The following is a 15,585-nucleotide window of genomic DNA, read 5'->3' as shown; positions in this document are numbered from 1 at the left end:
ATGGTGAAACCCCATCTCTACCAAAAATACAAAATTAGCCAGGTGTGGTGGTGCACACCTGTGGTCCCAGCTATCAGGAGGCTGAGGCAAGAGACTCACTTGAACCCAGGAGGCAGAGGTTGCAGTGAGCTGAGATTGCGCCATTGTACTCCAGGCTGGGTGACAGAGCAAGGCTACATCTAAATAAATAAATAAATAAATAATAAATAAATATTATGAATGTGCTAAATACCACTAATGGCAAATTTTTTCCTGTTGTATATATTTTACAACAATAAAGTGCATTTTACTGTATGTAAATTATGCCTCAATAAAACTGATGCCAAATATTATTTAGGTCATTAGTGGATGCAAAAACTGGCGGGTAAAATTTTGATGAAGACTGGAATAGTTACATAGAATCAAATTGTCTCCCCATAAATGTACTTGTTTAATTATAAAAAGAAAAATAGTAGCATTATAGTGGAGAAATCTGGCAAGCAACGCCTGCGATGGTTAATTTTATGTGTCAACTTGGAGTGTTTTTGAATGAGATTCACACTGAAATTGGTGAATTTTGAGTAAGCACATTGCCCTCCAGGATGTGGGTGGGTGTATGAGTCATGATTCTCCAGAAAGACAGAACCAATAGAAGATAGATAGTTGATGGAGGGATGGATGGACAGATAGATAGATGGATGAGAATGGATTCATTAGGGGAATTAGCTCACATGACAATGGAGGCAGAGAAATCCCGCAGCCGGCCCTCTGCACCCTCACAGATGCACCCAGAAGGAATGCTTTACCACTTCTCTAGTCTTTTTTTTTTTTTTTTTGATTTATTACAGGCTGCTTTCTTTTTTTTTTTTTTTTTTTTTTTGAGACGGAGTCTCACTCAGTCACCCAGACTAGAGTGCAGTGGTGCGATCTCGGCTAGAGAGCTGCAAGCTGGAGACCCTTGGCCGTCCAAGTCCAAGTCTGAAGGCCTCAGAGCCAGGAAAGCCAATGGTGAAACTTTCAGTTTGAGGCCACCGAAAACCTGAGAACCTGGGAGGCCTCTGGTGTAGATCCCAAGGCCAGAGAGCCTGGAGTTCTGATGTCCAAGGGCAGGAAAAGAAGCGTCCCAGCTCTAGGAGAGGGAGACAGAGGAAATTCTTTTCTCTCCTTTTTTTCTTCTGTCTGGGCCACCAGCAGATTGGATGGTGCCCTCTCACATTGAGGGCAGATCTTTCCCCACTCAATCCACTGACTTACATGCCAGTCTTCTAGAAACATCCTCACAGATGCACCCAGAAGGAATACTTTACCACTTCTCTAGTCTTGTTTTTTTTCAGATTATAGTCAGGCTTTATTTTTTTGAAATGGAGTCTCACTTGGTTGCCCAGGCTACAGTGCAGTGGTGCAATCTCAGCTCACTGCAACTTCTGCCGCCCAAGTTCAAGCAATTCGCTTGCCTCAGCCTCCTACCACCATGCCTGGCTAATTTTCATAATTTTAGTAGAGATGAGCTTTCACCATGTCCGCCAATCTGGTCTCAAACTCCTGATCTCAGGTGATCCACCCACCTCGGCCTCCCAAAGTGCTGGGATTATAGGCGTGAGCCACTGCACCCAGCTCCAGCTTCTGAATAGGTCTTCCTTCATTTAGTCAAGCTAAGACCCAGAGTTAACCTTCACAATGTTCCTCATCCAATCATTTGAAGGCCTGAACAGAACAAAAAGATGGACCTCCACGAGAAAGAGGAAATTCTCCGGCAGGCTGCCTGTGATTTCATCTGCACCATCAGGTCTCCTGGGTCTTTAGCCTGCCGGCCTGCACTGCAGGTCTGGACTTGCCTTCACAAGCACACGAGCCAAGTCCTTATTTTATACATGTGTTCTCTCACTTTCTCTGTTGGTTCTGTTTCTTCTGGAGAACCACAGCACACCACCTTATTCAAATGATCCAAGTTAACATCACCGGTCACAGTAACTGACATGTACATCCTTCCAATGAGATATAGTGAGAATGCAATGTCACTTATTTGGTGTACCTACGAAAAGTACATAACCTGAATTGATTATGAGGAAACAACAGACAAACTCAAACTGAGGGACATTCTACAAAACAACTGGCCAGTACTCAAATGTGTCAGTATCACAAATGACAGAAAGGAGAAACTACTCCCCATAGAAGACTCTTAAACCCTGGGAGTGGTGGCTCACACCTGTAATCTCAACACTTGGGGAGGCTGAGGCAGGCAGATCACTTGAGGTCAGGAGTTTGAGACCAGCCTGGCCAACATGGTAAAGCCCCATCTCTACTAAAAATACAAAAATTAGCCAGGCATGGTGGCAGGCACCTGTAATCCCAGCTACTCGGGAGGCTGAGGCAGAAGAATCGCTTGAACCTGGGAGGCAGAGGTTTCAGTGAGCTGAGATCATGCCACTGTACTTCAGCCTGGGCAACAAAGCTAGACTTCGTCTCAAAAAAAAAAAAACCCCGCTGGGCACGGTGGTTTACACCTGTAATCCCAACACTTTGGGAGTCTAAATTGGGTGGATCACCTAAGGTCAGGAGTTTGAGACCAGTCTGGTGGCCAACATAGTGAAATCCCGTCTCTACTAAAAATACAAAAATTAGCTGGGCATGGTGGCAGTGCCTGTAATCCCAGCTACTTGGGAGGCTGAGGCAGGAGAATCACTTGAACCCAGGAGGTAGACTTTGCAATGAGCTGAGATTGTGCCATTGCTCTCCAGTCTGGATGATGAGTGAAACTCTCAAAAAACAAACAAACAAAAGACTAAAGCGAACTATGGACTAAATGCAATCTGTGATCCTGGATTGGATTGGAGAGGGGAGTATCTATAAAGAATATTTGCAACAATTAGTAAAATTGGTTCTTAAAATTGGTTTCAAAATTGCAATTAGTAAAATTGCAACAATTAGTAATAGTAAATGTAGTTTACATAGCAGTATTGTTTCACAGTTAAATCTCCATTTTATGTAAGTGTGGGTCCTTGTTCTTAAGAAACACAAACTGGGCTGGGCATGTTAGTTCACACCTATGGAAAGGTGGCCACTGCCTGGACCTTTGTAATCCCAGAACTTTGTGAGGCTGAGGCAGGTAGATCACTTGAAGTCAGGAGTTCGAGACCAGCATGGGTAACATGATGAAACCCTGTCTCTACTAAAAAAACAAAAATTAGCCAGGCGCGGTGGTGGGCGCCTGTATTCTCAGCTACTTGGGAGGCCGAGGCAGAATCACTGGAACCGGGAGGCAGAGATTGCAGTGAGCTGAGATCACGCAAGCATCACTGCACTTCAGCCTGGGCAACAGAGTGAAATTCTGTCTCAAAATAAATAAATAAACAAAAATACAAAAATTCGCCCAGCATGCTAGCATGCACCTGTAGTCCCAGCTACTCCAGAGGTTGAGTCATGAGAATCACTTGAACCCAGGAGGTGGAGGTTGCAGTGAGCTGAGATTGAGCCACTATACTCCAGTGTGAGCAAAACAGCGAGACTCTCTCTCTCTCTCTCTCTCTCTCTCTCTCTCTCTCTCTCTCTCTCACACACACACACACACACACACACACACACACTGGCTGAGCACGGTGGCTGACCCCTGTAACCCCAGTACTTTGGGAGGCCAAGGAGGGAGCATCCTTTGAGCCCAAGAGTTCAAGACTGCAGTGAGCTATGATTGTGCCACTGCACTCCAGCCTGGTTGACAGAGTGAGACCCTGTCTCTGGGAAAAAAAAAAAAAAAAAAAAGAAAGAAAAGAAAAGAAAGAAACCAAAGTGTTTAGGGATAAAGAGGTATGATGTGTAAAACTTAATTTGAAATGGTTCAGAAAAAAAATGCTTTCTTTGCAACTTTTGTAGAAGTTTTAAAGTTATTTTCAAACACAAAGTTTAAAAATTAATTGCTTAAAGGTCAGGCACAGTGGCTCACACCTGTAATTCCAGCACTTTGGGAAGCCGAGGCAGTGGATCAGTTGAGGTCAGGAGTTCAAGACGAGCTTGGTCAACATGGCGAAGCCCCATCTCTACTATATACAGAAAACTTAGCTGGGTGTGGTGGCGGGTGCCTGTAATCTCAGTTACTAGGGAGGCTGAGATTACAGGAGAGGCAGGAGAATCGCTTGAACCCAAGAGGGGGAGGCTGCAGTGAGCTGAGATCGCACCATTGCCCTCCAGCCTGGGAGTGAAACTCCGTCTCAAAAAAAAAATGTGCTTAATTGTGTGACATCTTTTGTGAGGGGAGGGACCTACCACTGTCTTGTTTTCTGCTGTAGTTCCAGCGCTAGCACATCGTAGGCTTCAACAAGAAGTATTTCTTGAGTGAACGAATGAATGAATGAACTAAACCACTTTCCAATTTGGGTTTCAGGAAGGCGCTGGGATTTTGGAAGTCAAGCTTTAGACAGCAAGAGGCAAAATTCCTCTCTTTCTCTAGGTATAACTCTTTTGGAGCTCTAATCTGAGAGAGTAGATAATCTAAATCTTAGGGAAACAAGACCTCTGGACTCCAAGGGCCAACAGCCAGCCCAGAAGCAGGAGCCATTGAGTTGTGCTTTGCAACAAGAAGACCTGGCTGAGTGCCATTTTCTGTCAGTTCCCTCAGGTTCACCCTATTCCCCACATCACCACCACCCTTGGTTAAGGTTTTTTTTTAAAAAAAATCTTTAATTGTTATGGAGACAGGGTCTCCCTATGTTGCCCAGGCTGGTCTCGAGCTCCTGGGATCAAGGGATCCTCCTGCCTTGGCCTCCCAAAGTGCTAGGATTACAGGCATGAGTCACCATGCCTGGCCAGTTAAGATTTATTGATATGTTCTAGCCCCAATCTGGGCAGTGGTATCCTGAGAGCCAAGTCTGAATCCTCCCACTTGGGCCAGATCAGAGGAAAAGCAGCATTCTGCAGGTCAGCATGGTGGTGGCTGAGGTCAGCAGATGCCTGGACAGGGGCCTTGGTGTCCACCATACATTATAAATATATAAAATATTTGTCAATTTAAAAATTTTAAAACTGTTTTCTTTTTTTTTTTTTGAGACAGGGTCTTGCTGTGTCGCCCAGGCTGGAGTGCGGTTGCTCATTCACAGCTCACTACAGCCTCAACCTCCCAGGCTCAGTCAATCCTGTCACCTCAGCCTCCTGAGTAGCTGGGGCTACAGGTATGTGCCACCACACCCGGCTAATTTTTAAATTTTTTTGTAGAGATGGGATTTTGCCATGTTTCCCAGGCTGGTCTCAAACTCCTGGGCTCAAGTGAGCCTCCTGCCTCAGCCTTAATTAACTTTTTTAGTGACAGAGTCTGGCTCTGATGCCCAGGGTGGAGCCACATCTAGCTAACTTTTTCTTTTCTTTTTTTTTTTTTAGAGATGGGGTCTTGCTATGTTGCCTGGGCTGGTCTTGAACTCCGGGCCTCAAGAGATTCTCCTGCCTTAGGCTCCCGAAGTGCTGAGATTACAGTTATGAGCCCCCAGCCACCAGTTAAAAGCTTTGATAAGATCCATTACTCTTCTAATACGGCACTTATCTCAATCCACTGTGACTGCGTGTTTGTCTGCCCTTTTCACTAAAGTGTGAGACTCTTCTAGGCAGAGGCTAAGTCTTTTCAGCTTAATAATCTCCTATCTGGCCTCACACCTGTAATCCCAGCACTTTGGGAGGCTGAGGCAGGCAGATTGCCTGAGCTCAGGAGTTCAAGACCAGCCTGGTAACATGGTGAAACCCCGTTTCTACTAAAAATACAAAAAATTAGCCAGGCGTGGAGGCACATGCCTGTAATCCCAGCTACTCAGGAGGCTGAGGCATGAGAACCGCTTGAACCTGGAAGGCAGAGGTTGCACTGAGCTGAGATCACACATGGCACTCCAGCCTGGATGACAGAGAGACTCTGTCTCAAAAAAATCTATCATCTATCTATCTATCTATCTATCTATCTATCTATCTATCTATCTCTATAATCTATCCTCCTATGACTACCATGCAGCCCACCACCCAAGCCCCATGCTATCCCCCAGCTCCACCTCCTGGAACCTAGTTCCTGCGAGGTCCAGTGCTGTCCCCTTCCGCTCTTGGCTGCCATGCTGCTGGCTCACCACCAGAGGGCCTTCCAGCTGGACCTCAGAGACCCTTCTTACTACCTACTCCCACCCCAGGTGCCAGGCAGCCTGCACCGGCTCCCCGCTCCCCCATTCTGCAGGGTGCTCTACACATTTTGTGGAGCCATTCACCTGTCTCTCCCTCCACTGCCCTCAGCTAAGATGGCCTTCCTAGCAAGATCTCAGAGCTGGTCCAGCTTCCCAGCAAAGTCTGGCTTCTGCCAGTGTATGTGTCTGGTCTGTGATAGGGATGCTACCTTCCTGGGAGACTGTCTTACATCCAAGTTCTTCTCAGGACCAAATAGAAGGGCCTCTTTTCCCATTTCCATGTGTCAGAGACCTCCTGAATGAGTGCTCTCTGCAGCCTCATTTTTGTTTGAGGGCCACATGTGCTCTTGGTTCATTTGTAGAAGGGGCAGCGCTCCAAGTGCCTGTGAAAAGGTGACCACTGCCTGGGCCTTTAGGGGCCCTCAGGGCCAGGGCTGGTCCCACCTGAGGCCCTGGATCAGCTGGAGGGACCATCAACCCATCCACTGTTTCTTCTCAGGCCTGAAAGAGGGACCCTCGTTCAGGATAAAGCTGAGAACAGACTCAGTAGAGAAAAGAGGAGAGGTCAATGGATCCACCACCCTGACCGTATGGAAAGAGGGCTGGGACCCAGCGGGAGCCCCTCTGTGTGGGGCCATGTGACTGTGTCTGTGCTCCCTGTATCATTACTGTGCATTTCCACCCACCTGGAAAGAGGTCACGCTCTCTCCACCATGCTAAGTAGGGTGAGCAAGGGAGAGAGTTGGTGTTGGGAGCTCAGATGCTCAAGGAGGCAGGGATCCCCAGGGGGATGATCACCGGTGAGAGCGATTGCAATCAGAAGCATAGAGTTCATGTGGAGGAGTGAGAACCATGGGTCCGGCTTGAAAGCCCACTTCCTACTGGCTGTCCTCCACCCCAGCTCTTCCCAAGCTCTCTCTGCAGAATCTCAGTATGGCATCTGTAAAAGAGCTGACATGGATGACCCCCAAACGTGGTCGCCTCCCCTCACTTCCCCAGGGCTCTCAGACTCCCTTGGGGGTCTTGGGAGAGGTTTTATGGACCTTCCTATTTTTTGACAGCATAACACTGTCAAGCACATGCAAAGTCTGCCAATAACAAGAGCCCCTCTGACAAGCAGGGATGTTTTCTCAGGGTGGGGGTCACTGCTATGAGGGGCAGTCTTCAGGCTGAAAGGCTTCACTCCCAAGGCCCACGCAACCCAAGAGACCAAGGGGCTATAGCCTGAGGGAGCCATCCTGCACACTCTCCCAACCCAGCAGAAGTTGGGAATTGGCACTGCAGCGATACCAAGGCTGGCTGCGTGGGGGTGGGAGGAAGTCGCTGCAGTGATGAGGAATCCCTGCTTGGAGTGAGTGGCCACTGAAGTGACTGCATGAACTGGAAGTACCTGCAGGGATGGGGGAGGTTTTCTGCAGTGATGAAGAGCACTTTGCAAAGGAAAGGGGCTGGCTTCTTGGGGGCAGAGTCCTGCGATGGTGGCGATGGGGCGCCGGGGTTCGCTGCAGTCAGGAGGGAGGATCTCGGCAGCTATGGGAAGCCACTCAAGGCAAGGGGTGGGGTGGGCTGGGGAATGGACTGCGGTCGTGGTAATGGGATAGCCGGGGTCGCAGCAGTGCGCGTGGCACTTGCAGGATGCCTTATTCCTGAAGAATGGAGAGGGTGGGGTCTCTGAGGCCTTGGTCCTGCAGTGACGGGGATCCGTGCAGCGGCGGGGACGCGGTCCCTGCACTGCGGTGCCCAGTCTGGCTCGGGCTGGCGCGGCTGGCGCGGAGGCGGTACCGCGCCCGAAGGAGGGAGAGCGCCATCCCAGCCGCAGCAGCGGCAGGCGGGGCCACGGCTGGTGGAGGGACCGCCTCTCGGAACGGGGGCGGGACCACCGCCAGCTGGACCCGCGGCCCTGCGGGGACTCAGAGCCGCTGCAGCCCGAGTCGCGAGCTGGCGGCTGGCAGGTGCCGGGACCGAGGGCCACCCAGGGCGCAGAGGCGGCACCACCCACCCGGATCCCGTGGGCGCCCAGAACTCCGCGGAGGACGCGACGGTGAGGCTGAGGCGGCCACAGGGACGGGGGCGATCCCCAGAGCCAGCCCGCGGCATCCCCTGCGCGGGCCGCGGCGCCTGCAGCCGCCCCCTCCTCCCACATCAGCCCTGCCCGGGTGGGGAGTGGAGCCCTGGCGGCTCCCGCGGGCTCTCAGGCCCGACACGCCTCCCGGGCTTGCCTCCCAAAGACCCCCTCTCTTCGCCTCCCCAGCTCGCTCTTCCCACCCCAGTCCCCTTCCTACCCGGCCAGCACCCCCGTCGGATGAGGGACCAGGGAGAGAAAGACCCAGGCCCTTTCGGCGCCCCCTCCACCCCGCCCCCGCGTTCCCTCGCCGGACCGGGGACCTCCGGGGGGATTCGGGCCCTTTAAACCTCCGCCCTCCGGAAGCATCTTCCTTCTTCACCCGCGCCGCTTCCGACAGCTGGCGGCCGCGGAGAGCCCCGGGGGGCCGGCAGGTACCAGGGTGGCGGCAAGGCTGGGAGCGGGCAGGGGAACAGCTGTGGCCGCCCCCACCCGGGGGAGCTGCGGTGGGACTGCCGGGCGCCCGAGCGCTCGTTAATCATTCACCCTCCGCGGCCAGCGCCCCCGCCGCACTCCGCCCCGGCTGCCCAGGTAACGCGCGAGGATGCCCCCCTCCCCACCACGTCCGCGCCCCCTTATCTGCCCCGCCACCTGTCGCCCGCAGGAGCCCCCGCTCGGCCTCGCGCCCCGGCAGGCGTGTCCCGGAGCTGGAGTGAGACTCTCGCGCTGGCCTCTGGAGCGCGGGGTGGGCGCCGCGTCCCCCTGTGCCCCGCTCCCCGGGCGCGTTCCCGCAGGGCCGGCCCCCCGGCGCCATGCCCGGTCTGTACTGCCCCTCCAGCTGGACGCCGCTGCCGCTCACGGACTCCTGGGTCCGGGCCTGCGCCAACGGCCCCTGCCTCAGCGTGCGGGCCCGGCTCACCTACCGCAACCCGCAGCCGCAGCCGGTGGACGGTGAGGCCCGGGCGGGGCGCAGGCGGGGCGGCGCGGGGCGGGCGGGCGCCGGGCGGGGTCCGACGCCGCCTCCCGACGCCCTCCCCAGGCGTGTTCGTGTACCCGCTGGCCGAGGCCGAGGTGGTGTCCGGCTTCGAGGCCGAGGCCGCCGGACGCCGCGTCTCCTTCCAGCTGCAGAGCCGGCGCCGCTCGCAGGCCGCCTGCTGCCGCGCGCTGGGCCCCGGGTTGGGGACCCCGACGCCCCGTCGCTGCGCGCAGGGTGAGTCCCGCGCGGCCGCACCCGCGCTCCCGCAGGCCGGGCACAGCTTGGGCTCCCGCACCCGCTCGGCCTCCTCCCCTCCCCCCCCTTCCTCCGGGCGCTGCCTTGTGCATTCATTGGCTCATCCCGGTATTCAACAGTCCTGGGCTGGGCACCTGACCTGCGCCAGGTGCTGGGAGAACGTGGCCCGAAGGTTCCCAGCCAGGGAGACAGACAGCAGGCAGCACAGGGCTTGCGGGGGGCGCACAGGCGACCGGTCTCTCTAGGGGGCTGCAAAGGGAGCCTTCCCCCATGGTCCCCTCCGGCCCCTTACCTTTTAGGCTGCACACCTCAGCCCGGCCCCACGGGCCAGTGGATCAAGTGTAGAATCCTGGGCCCAGCAGCCAAGGCCCTCCCTCTCCCTCCATTCCATCCCTCTCCCCGCGACCCCACACACCAGGTACCACCCCACTGGCCACGCTGACTGACAGGTCCCTTCCCACCTCTGCTCTCTCCTCCCGTCTTCTATCGAGCAAATTCGTACTTGTCCTTTAGATCCACTGAATGTCACTCCCTGGGAAACGCTCCCTGACTCCCCCAGAAATAATTAGCTGCACTGTTTCCTGGCTCCCCCGGCCTTTTGCACCTACGAGGGGGAGTCATTGTCACAGATGGGCGTGTCTGTCTCCCGCTGGAGCTTCTCCAAATCCCAGCACCTCACACAGACCCTGGCCCTAGGAGGCCCAGTGAGTGTCGGGGGGAAGGGACGGAAGCCCAGCCCTGTGCTGTGTGCTGGCTTGTACCTGGCTCTTTCATTGATTCCTTCATACATTCCTTTGATTCCTGCCCATGGGATTTACAGTCCAGGTAAGAAGAGGAACGGAACCCAGTGGTGTTGAGAGTTGGCATAAGCCCAGCAGGTTAGAGGCTTGTGGTTAGAGGCTAGAGTGAGCTCGGGCTGAGGACCCAGAATGTTCACGAGGAGGTAGACGCAGCCTATGACTGAAAGGACAGGACTCGGTTAAGCGGAGGGTGGAGGCAGCTGCTCATCTGTAGGTTATAGTGGGTTATGACAATAAAATGCCCCGTTGGTAGTGATTTACAGTTCACAATCGCTGGCATCACCTCCTTTGAAGCCCTACTCTCCTTTGAGTAGTAGGTAATGCCAGCGTTGCTCCCCTTCCTCCTGTTATGAGGGATGAAAGTCATAGCAGGGGTCACTGATTTATATGTTGGGTGTGTTGCATGCATTGCCTCATTTGTTCCTCACCACAATCACATAGTTACTATGATCCCCACTTTATGGACGAGGAAACTGAGGCTCCTCAGTAGAGAGTTGCCAGAAGACTCAATTAGAGATCACAGATCTGGTATTTCAGACTTGCTGCTGTGCTTTCTCCACTGTATCAGCTGGCTGGGATGGAAGCCCTTTTCCTCCTTGTCTTCCGTGTTTTTCCTCCTTTCAATTATTCAGCAAGAATTTATTGAAAGGATGAACAGCTGGTCATTGTGAGGAAGTGAGGTTCAGCAGGGCCGTGAAGGTGGGCTGGGGCCAGACCTCAGCGGTGGTGTACATGGCTGGTCGCTGTTCCTTTAGCAGACCCACCAGTCCCCACATAAGCCCAGGAGCTGAATAAAACAGTGCGTGCGGTGCCAGTGGGGATTCATGTCCTCTAGCCTGCCTCCTGCTTCTCTTCTCCTCCTGCCTGAGAGGAGTAGAGAATTCGGGAGCCACCTTAGTGGGCAGTGGGGGAGCCCCAGGTAATTCATGAGCAGGAGATTTATAAGCATAACGTGTCCCAGGCCACAGGGAGGTGTCTACCCACAAGGGACGGTGGCCAGGGGTTGAATGGAAAGAGGCAGGCAGGGGGAGGGGGCAGAGGCTGTGGGTATCCCGGGACCTTGAGAGTGGACAGGACCCCTTCTCCTCAGCCTTCTGTTAGTAAGGACGTCATCGCGCTCTTGCCTGATGACAGCGGACCCATCCCCCATTAGCCTGCCTCTCACCATGATTCATCTCATGCCACCATCCCATGTCACCAGTGCATTAGCCCAGTGCCAACACACAAAGCCCCCCTTGCCCAGGCTCCCTGACTCCGTGCCTGCTCCCACCTCTAGCTTCCTCCCTCTCCTCTGCTTCCAGCGTGCTCTGACCCCGTTTCTCACCCATCATAGGTCATCTTGTCTTGGATCTGGCCCAGGCCTGGTCCACGTTGGTGCTGCCCACAGGCCTTATCGCTGCGGCTGGCACCATGACGGTGACCCTGCACAGCAGCCGGGAGCTGCCCTCAAGGCCTGATGGGGTGCTGCATGTGGCTCTGCCCACTGTGCTCACCCCGCTGGCCCCGCCGGGCCTGCCGGGCCCCCCCAGGCCTCCGGGGCTCTGTGACGACAGGTTGGGCCTATGGTGATTCTCTTCGTCCCTCCCTCGGCTTCTCTGGGTCTAGTGCGGGTGAGGGGGCATTGGAGGGTACCCCAGGGGATGGGAAGGGTGAAGAAGGGCTGAGGCCAGTCAGCTGGAGGGGTTAGGGGCCTTCCCAGTGGCCCAGTGACCTTCCTCCTGCTCCCTTCCCTTCCAGCCCCACCAGCTGCTTCGGGGTAGGCAGCCCTCAGGAGGAAGGGCTGGCCTGGGAGGAGCCGGCTGCCCCTCGGGATGTGTTCTCAGGTCCTGCCCGCTGCCCTGCCCCGTATACCTTCTCCTTCGAGATGCTGGTGACTGGGCCATGCCTGCTTGCAGGTGGGTGCCTCTGGCTGGCCTGGCCTCTTTTCAGATGCCCACACCTCCCAGTGTAGTGACTGGAAGGGAAATGAGGCTCAGGGATGGGAGGAAAACAGGACAAAAAGGCAGGGCCCCAAGACTCCGGAACACCCAGGTCACCTCTCCCCAACACACACATCCCTAACTTTATCGAGGTAATTTATTTCTATCCCATCCCACCCACCAGTGGGATGAAGTAGATTTTCCTTACGCAGAAGGTAGGGGGTGGATGCTAAATCAGCAGCTGGCTGGTGCATGGCTCTTCGACCAGCCAGGAACCCAGCTGGAATCAACCTCCCAGCCCATGAAAGCAGGCACATCCTCCCTCGTCCATCTGATCCTAGAGAGCAGACTCTAAGCTGACTGAGTCAGCGGTGATCGGCCATCAGTTGCTGTCTATGGAAAGGTGTGATGGCTGCATCTCCCCTTCCTGCCTCTGTGCTCCTCAGGCCTGGAGAGCCCCTCTCATGCCCTGCGGGCAGATGCCCCCCCACATGCCAGCTCTGCAGCCACCATCTGTGTCACACTGGCAGAGGGCCACCACTGTGATCGGGCCTTGGAGATCCTGCTGCACCCCAGTGGTGAGAGACTGGGGCACACCGTGGGCCAGCTCTGACCCGCTTCTGTATGAATGGGGGAAGCATTTCTCAAGCACAGGTTTCCCGGGTCCAGCCAGATGGACTGAGTCATCTGTGAGGGCGGAGCCAGTGGTGCAGGAAGGCTGGACCTGCAGGCTCCTCCCTGACAGTGAAACTGGGCACTTGGGGTCCAGGGGCAGGCACTTCCTTGACAGAATTGCGTCCTCTCCTCTCAGAGCCGCATCAGCCACACCTGCTGCTGGAGGCTGGCAGCCTGAGCTCGGCAGAATACGAGGCCCGGGTGAGGGCCCGCCGAGATTTTCAGAGGCTGCAGCGAAGGGACAGTAACGGGGACCGGCAGGTACTGCCATAGGGGCCTGGCCTGGACCCCGGCCTTGGCTGCATTTGTGCATAAGAAACAGGCAAGCAGGTTCATGTTGGCAGGGGAAGGGGAAGGCCTCTTTTCTCAGCAAGATCTCTCCACAGCTGCCACCCACCACCACAGAGGGCAGATGAGTATTGTCACTGGAAGGTCGATGTGAATCTCTCTGGGGTGTTACTCAGAGGACGAAGGCTAGGTCTGATATAGGCAGAAGACAGCCACCTGCCTTTATTCAAATTACTACAAAAAGATGTCCCTCTGGGTGGATCAGATAGTAAAAGGCCCCAGCACCAGTGCCACTGTCCACCCTCAACAAGGTAGCACTAAGCCTTGCCCCGGCTGACTTGGGGCTCCCCTGCTCAGGTGTGGTTCCTGCAGCGGCGCTTCCACAAGGATATCCTGCTCAATCCTGTGCTGGTGCTGAGCTTCTGCCCCGACCTGAGCTCCAAGCCTGGACACCTGGGCACAGCTACTCGGGAGCTCCTCTTCCTGCTGGATGCCAGCAGCACAGCGCACAAGGCCCGTGGGGCATGGGGTGGGCAGCCCTGGGGGTTGAGGGGGGCAGTGGGTCTGAGGTGGGCTGGGGGCAGCCTCTTGAAGCCAGGAGTTACCTTGTTGCTTCAAATGCCATCTTCCAAAGGGGAAGCACATGGCAACTCCTCAGGGGGATTCCCTTAGAGAGCAGCCCTGCTCCAGTCTCCAGACAGACAGTGTCATGCTGTCCTGCTCACATTCACGCACACGTGTTTCTCCAGGATTCCGAGAGCCTCTCATGCGTAGACTGGCACCCAGTCCACCCCGCCACAGGGAGACTCAGGTTTCATGTATACCTCCAGAGCCCCAAACACAGTTTCTCACACTCGGGGCTCACCTGCAGTCTTTCTCTCACATCCAGGGCCTCTCACTTGAATCACGGCCTGGATAAGCCAAGCGACCTGGCATCCCTTGCTCTGTACCAGGGCCCCTGGGGCCAGCCTCACACTGCCCTCCCTGGCTCTCCACAGGATGCCATTGTTTTGGCTGTGAAGTCTCTCCCGCCCCAGACACTCATCAACCTGGCTGTGTTTGGGACGTCAGTGGAGCCACTCTTCCCAGAGAGCCGGCCTTGCAGTGACGTGAGTGTGGTCCGGGATCTGGGGGCCTTCCAGAGAGGTTTCAGCGCAGTGCATCCCAGCCTGTGCCTTCTCTCTCCAGGATGCTGTGCAGCTGATCTGCGAGAGCATTGAGACCCTGCAGGTTCCCAGTGGGCCCCCAGACGTGCTGGCTGTGCTGGACTGGGCCATGGGGCAGCCGCAGCACAGGGCCTACCCTCGGCAGCTGTTCCTGCTCACTGCGGCCTCACCCATGGCCGCCACTACCCACCGAACCCTAGAGCTCATGAGGTGGCACAGGGGGACAGCCAGGTATGGGATGGGCAGAGCCAGATGCCTACGATTGAGCCCCCATAAGGCTCCTGAAGGTCATAGCTGCTTCCTTTCCTTCATCAGATGCTTCTCCTTTGGGCTGGGGCCCACCTGCCACCAGCTGCTCCGGGGTTTATCTGCCCTCAGCAGGGGCCAGGCCTATTTCCTGAGGCCTGGGGAGAGGCTGCAGCCCATGGTGAGTTTGAGCCTGGGCCCTATTCCCTACACCTGAAAGTCTTTCTCCCAAGTTACACATCAAGTCTGAAACAGAAACCAGGCAGGCCAAGGGGGCTTCTGGCACCCTCACCAGCTGTCTCCCCACTTCCCCACTCCAATCAGGGGAAGAGCTGTTGGTGCTGCAAAGGCCAAGGGTGTGGGAGCACTGCCTCTGAGCACCCTCTGAGTCTCATTTGGTCCTGGGACTGAGCCTTATCCTCTCTTGCCCCACCCATGTGGCAAAGCTCAGGCCAGGAGACAGACCAAGCCGTGAGGACCGAGCACTCAGTTCCCTGCTTGTTCCTACCCTCATTCCTTCTCCTGACCCCAGTGTGGCCCTGTGCCCCATCAGCTCAGGGGCTGGGCAGATGGCATCAGGGGAAGGGCAGCCTCCCTGCTCTGTCTGGCCATATGACACCTCTTTCCCTCCCTCTGGCCACTCCCTACAGCTGGTGCAAGCTCTGCGGAAGGCACTGGAGCCTGCTTTGAGTGACATCTCTGTGGACTGGTTTGTGCCCGACACCGTGGAGGCACTGCTGACGCCCCGGGAGATCCCAGCACTCTACCCTGGGGACCAGCTGCTCGGTTACTGCTCACTCTTCAGGGTGGATGGCTTCCGGTCCCACCCACCAGGGGTAGGCCTGGGCTGGGGTGTGGTGGGGGGCCCGGGATGGCAGAAGTCCTCAAATATCTTCCAAACCCTTCTTCCATTCTGTGTCTCTCTTTACCAAGCTCCTCTACTATCCCCTAGGCCTCCACAGAGGTCACACTGGGCCTCCCACGGTGGTCACACCCTGACCCCCTCATGGGGTCTTCCACTGAGTTGTCCTGCAAAGTGTTGCCCTTGATTTTTTTTTTTTTTTTTTTTTTTTTTTTTT

At 55.3% G+C, this 15,585-nt stretch overlaps 1 protein-coding gene across 8 annotated transcripts in view; it reads left to right on the top strand.

Annotated features, from left to right (window-relative positions):
• The first annotated feature begins 8,845 nt into the window (after positions 1-8,845).
• The window catches only part of VWA5B2 (von Willebrand factor A domain containing 5B2), an 11,966-nt gene continuing 5,226 nt past the window's right edge, over positions 8,846-15,585 (top strand). For 4 of the 8 annotated variants that reach the window (XM_032298429.1, XM_032298426.1, XM_032298428.1 and 1 more), the window contains exons 1-11: positions 8,894-9,132; positions 9,221-9,391; positions 11,546-11,777; positions 11,950-12,107; positions 12,578-12,709; positions 12,943-13,067; positions 13,452-13,607; positions 14,093-14,203; positions 14,283-14,491; positions 14,576-14,687; positions 15,157-15,342. In XM_032298429.1, coding sequence (XP_032154320.1) covers positions 8,994-9,132; positions 9,221-9,391; positions 11,546-11,777; positions 11,950-12,107; positions 12,578-12,709; positions 12,943-13,067; positions 13,452-13,607; positions 14,093-14,203; positions 14,283-14,491; positions 14,576-14,687; positions 15,157-15,342 — 1,731 coding nt within the window. In that variant the 5' untranslated portion in view covers positions 8,894-8,993. The other 4 variants (XM_032298432.1, XM_032298431.1, XM_032298430.1 and 1 more) reach the window with 3 other exon arrangements.

This window comes from Sapajus apella, unplaced genomic scaffold, assembly GCF_009761245.1.
Source record: "Sapajus apella isolate SASKATOON/1434 unplaced genomic scaffold, GSC_monkey_1.0 scaffold38, whole genome shotgun sequence".
NCBI lineage: Eukaryota > Metazoa > Chordata > Mammalia > Primates > Cebidae > Sapajus > Sapajus apella.
The sequence above is the reverse complement of the archived record's forward strand: the minus strand, read 5'-3'. Positions and strand labels throughout refer to the sequence as shown.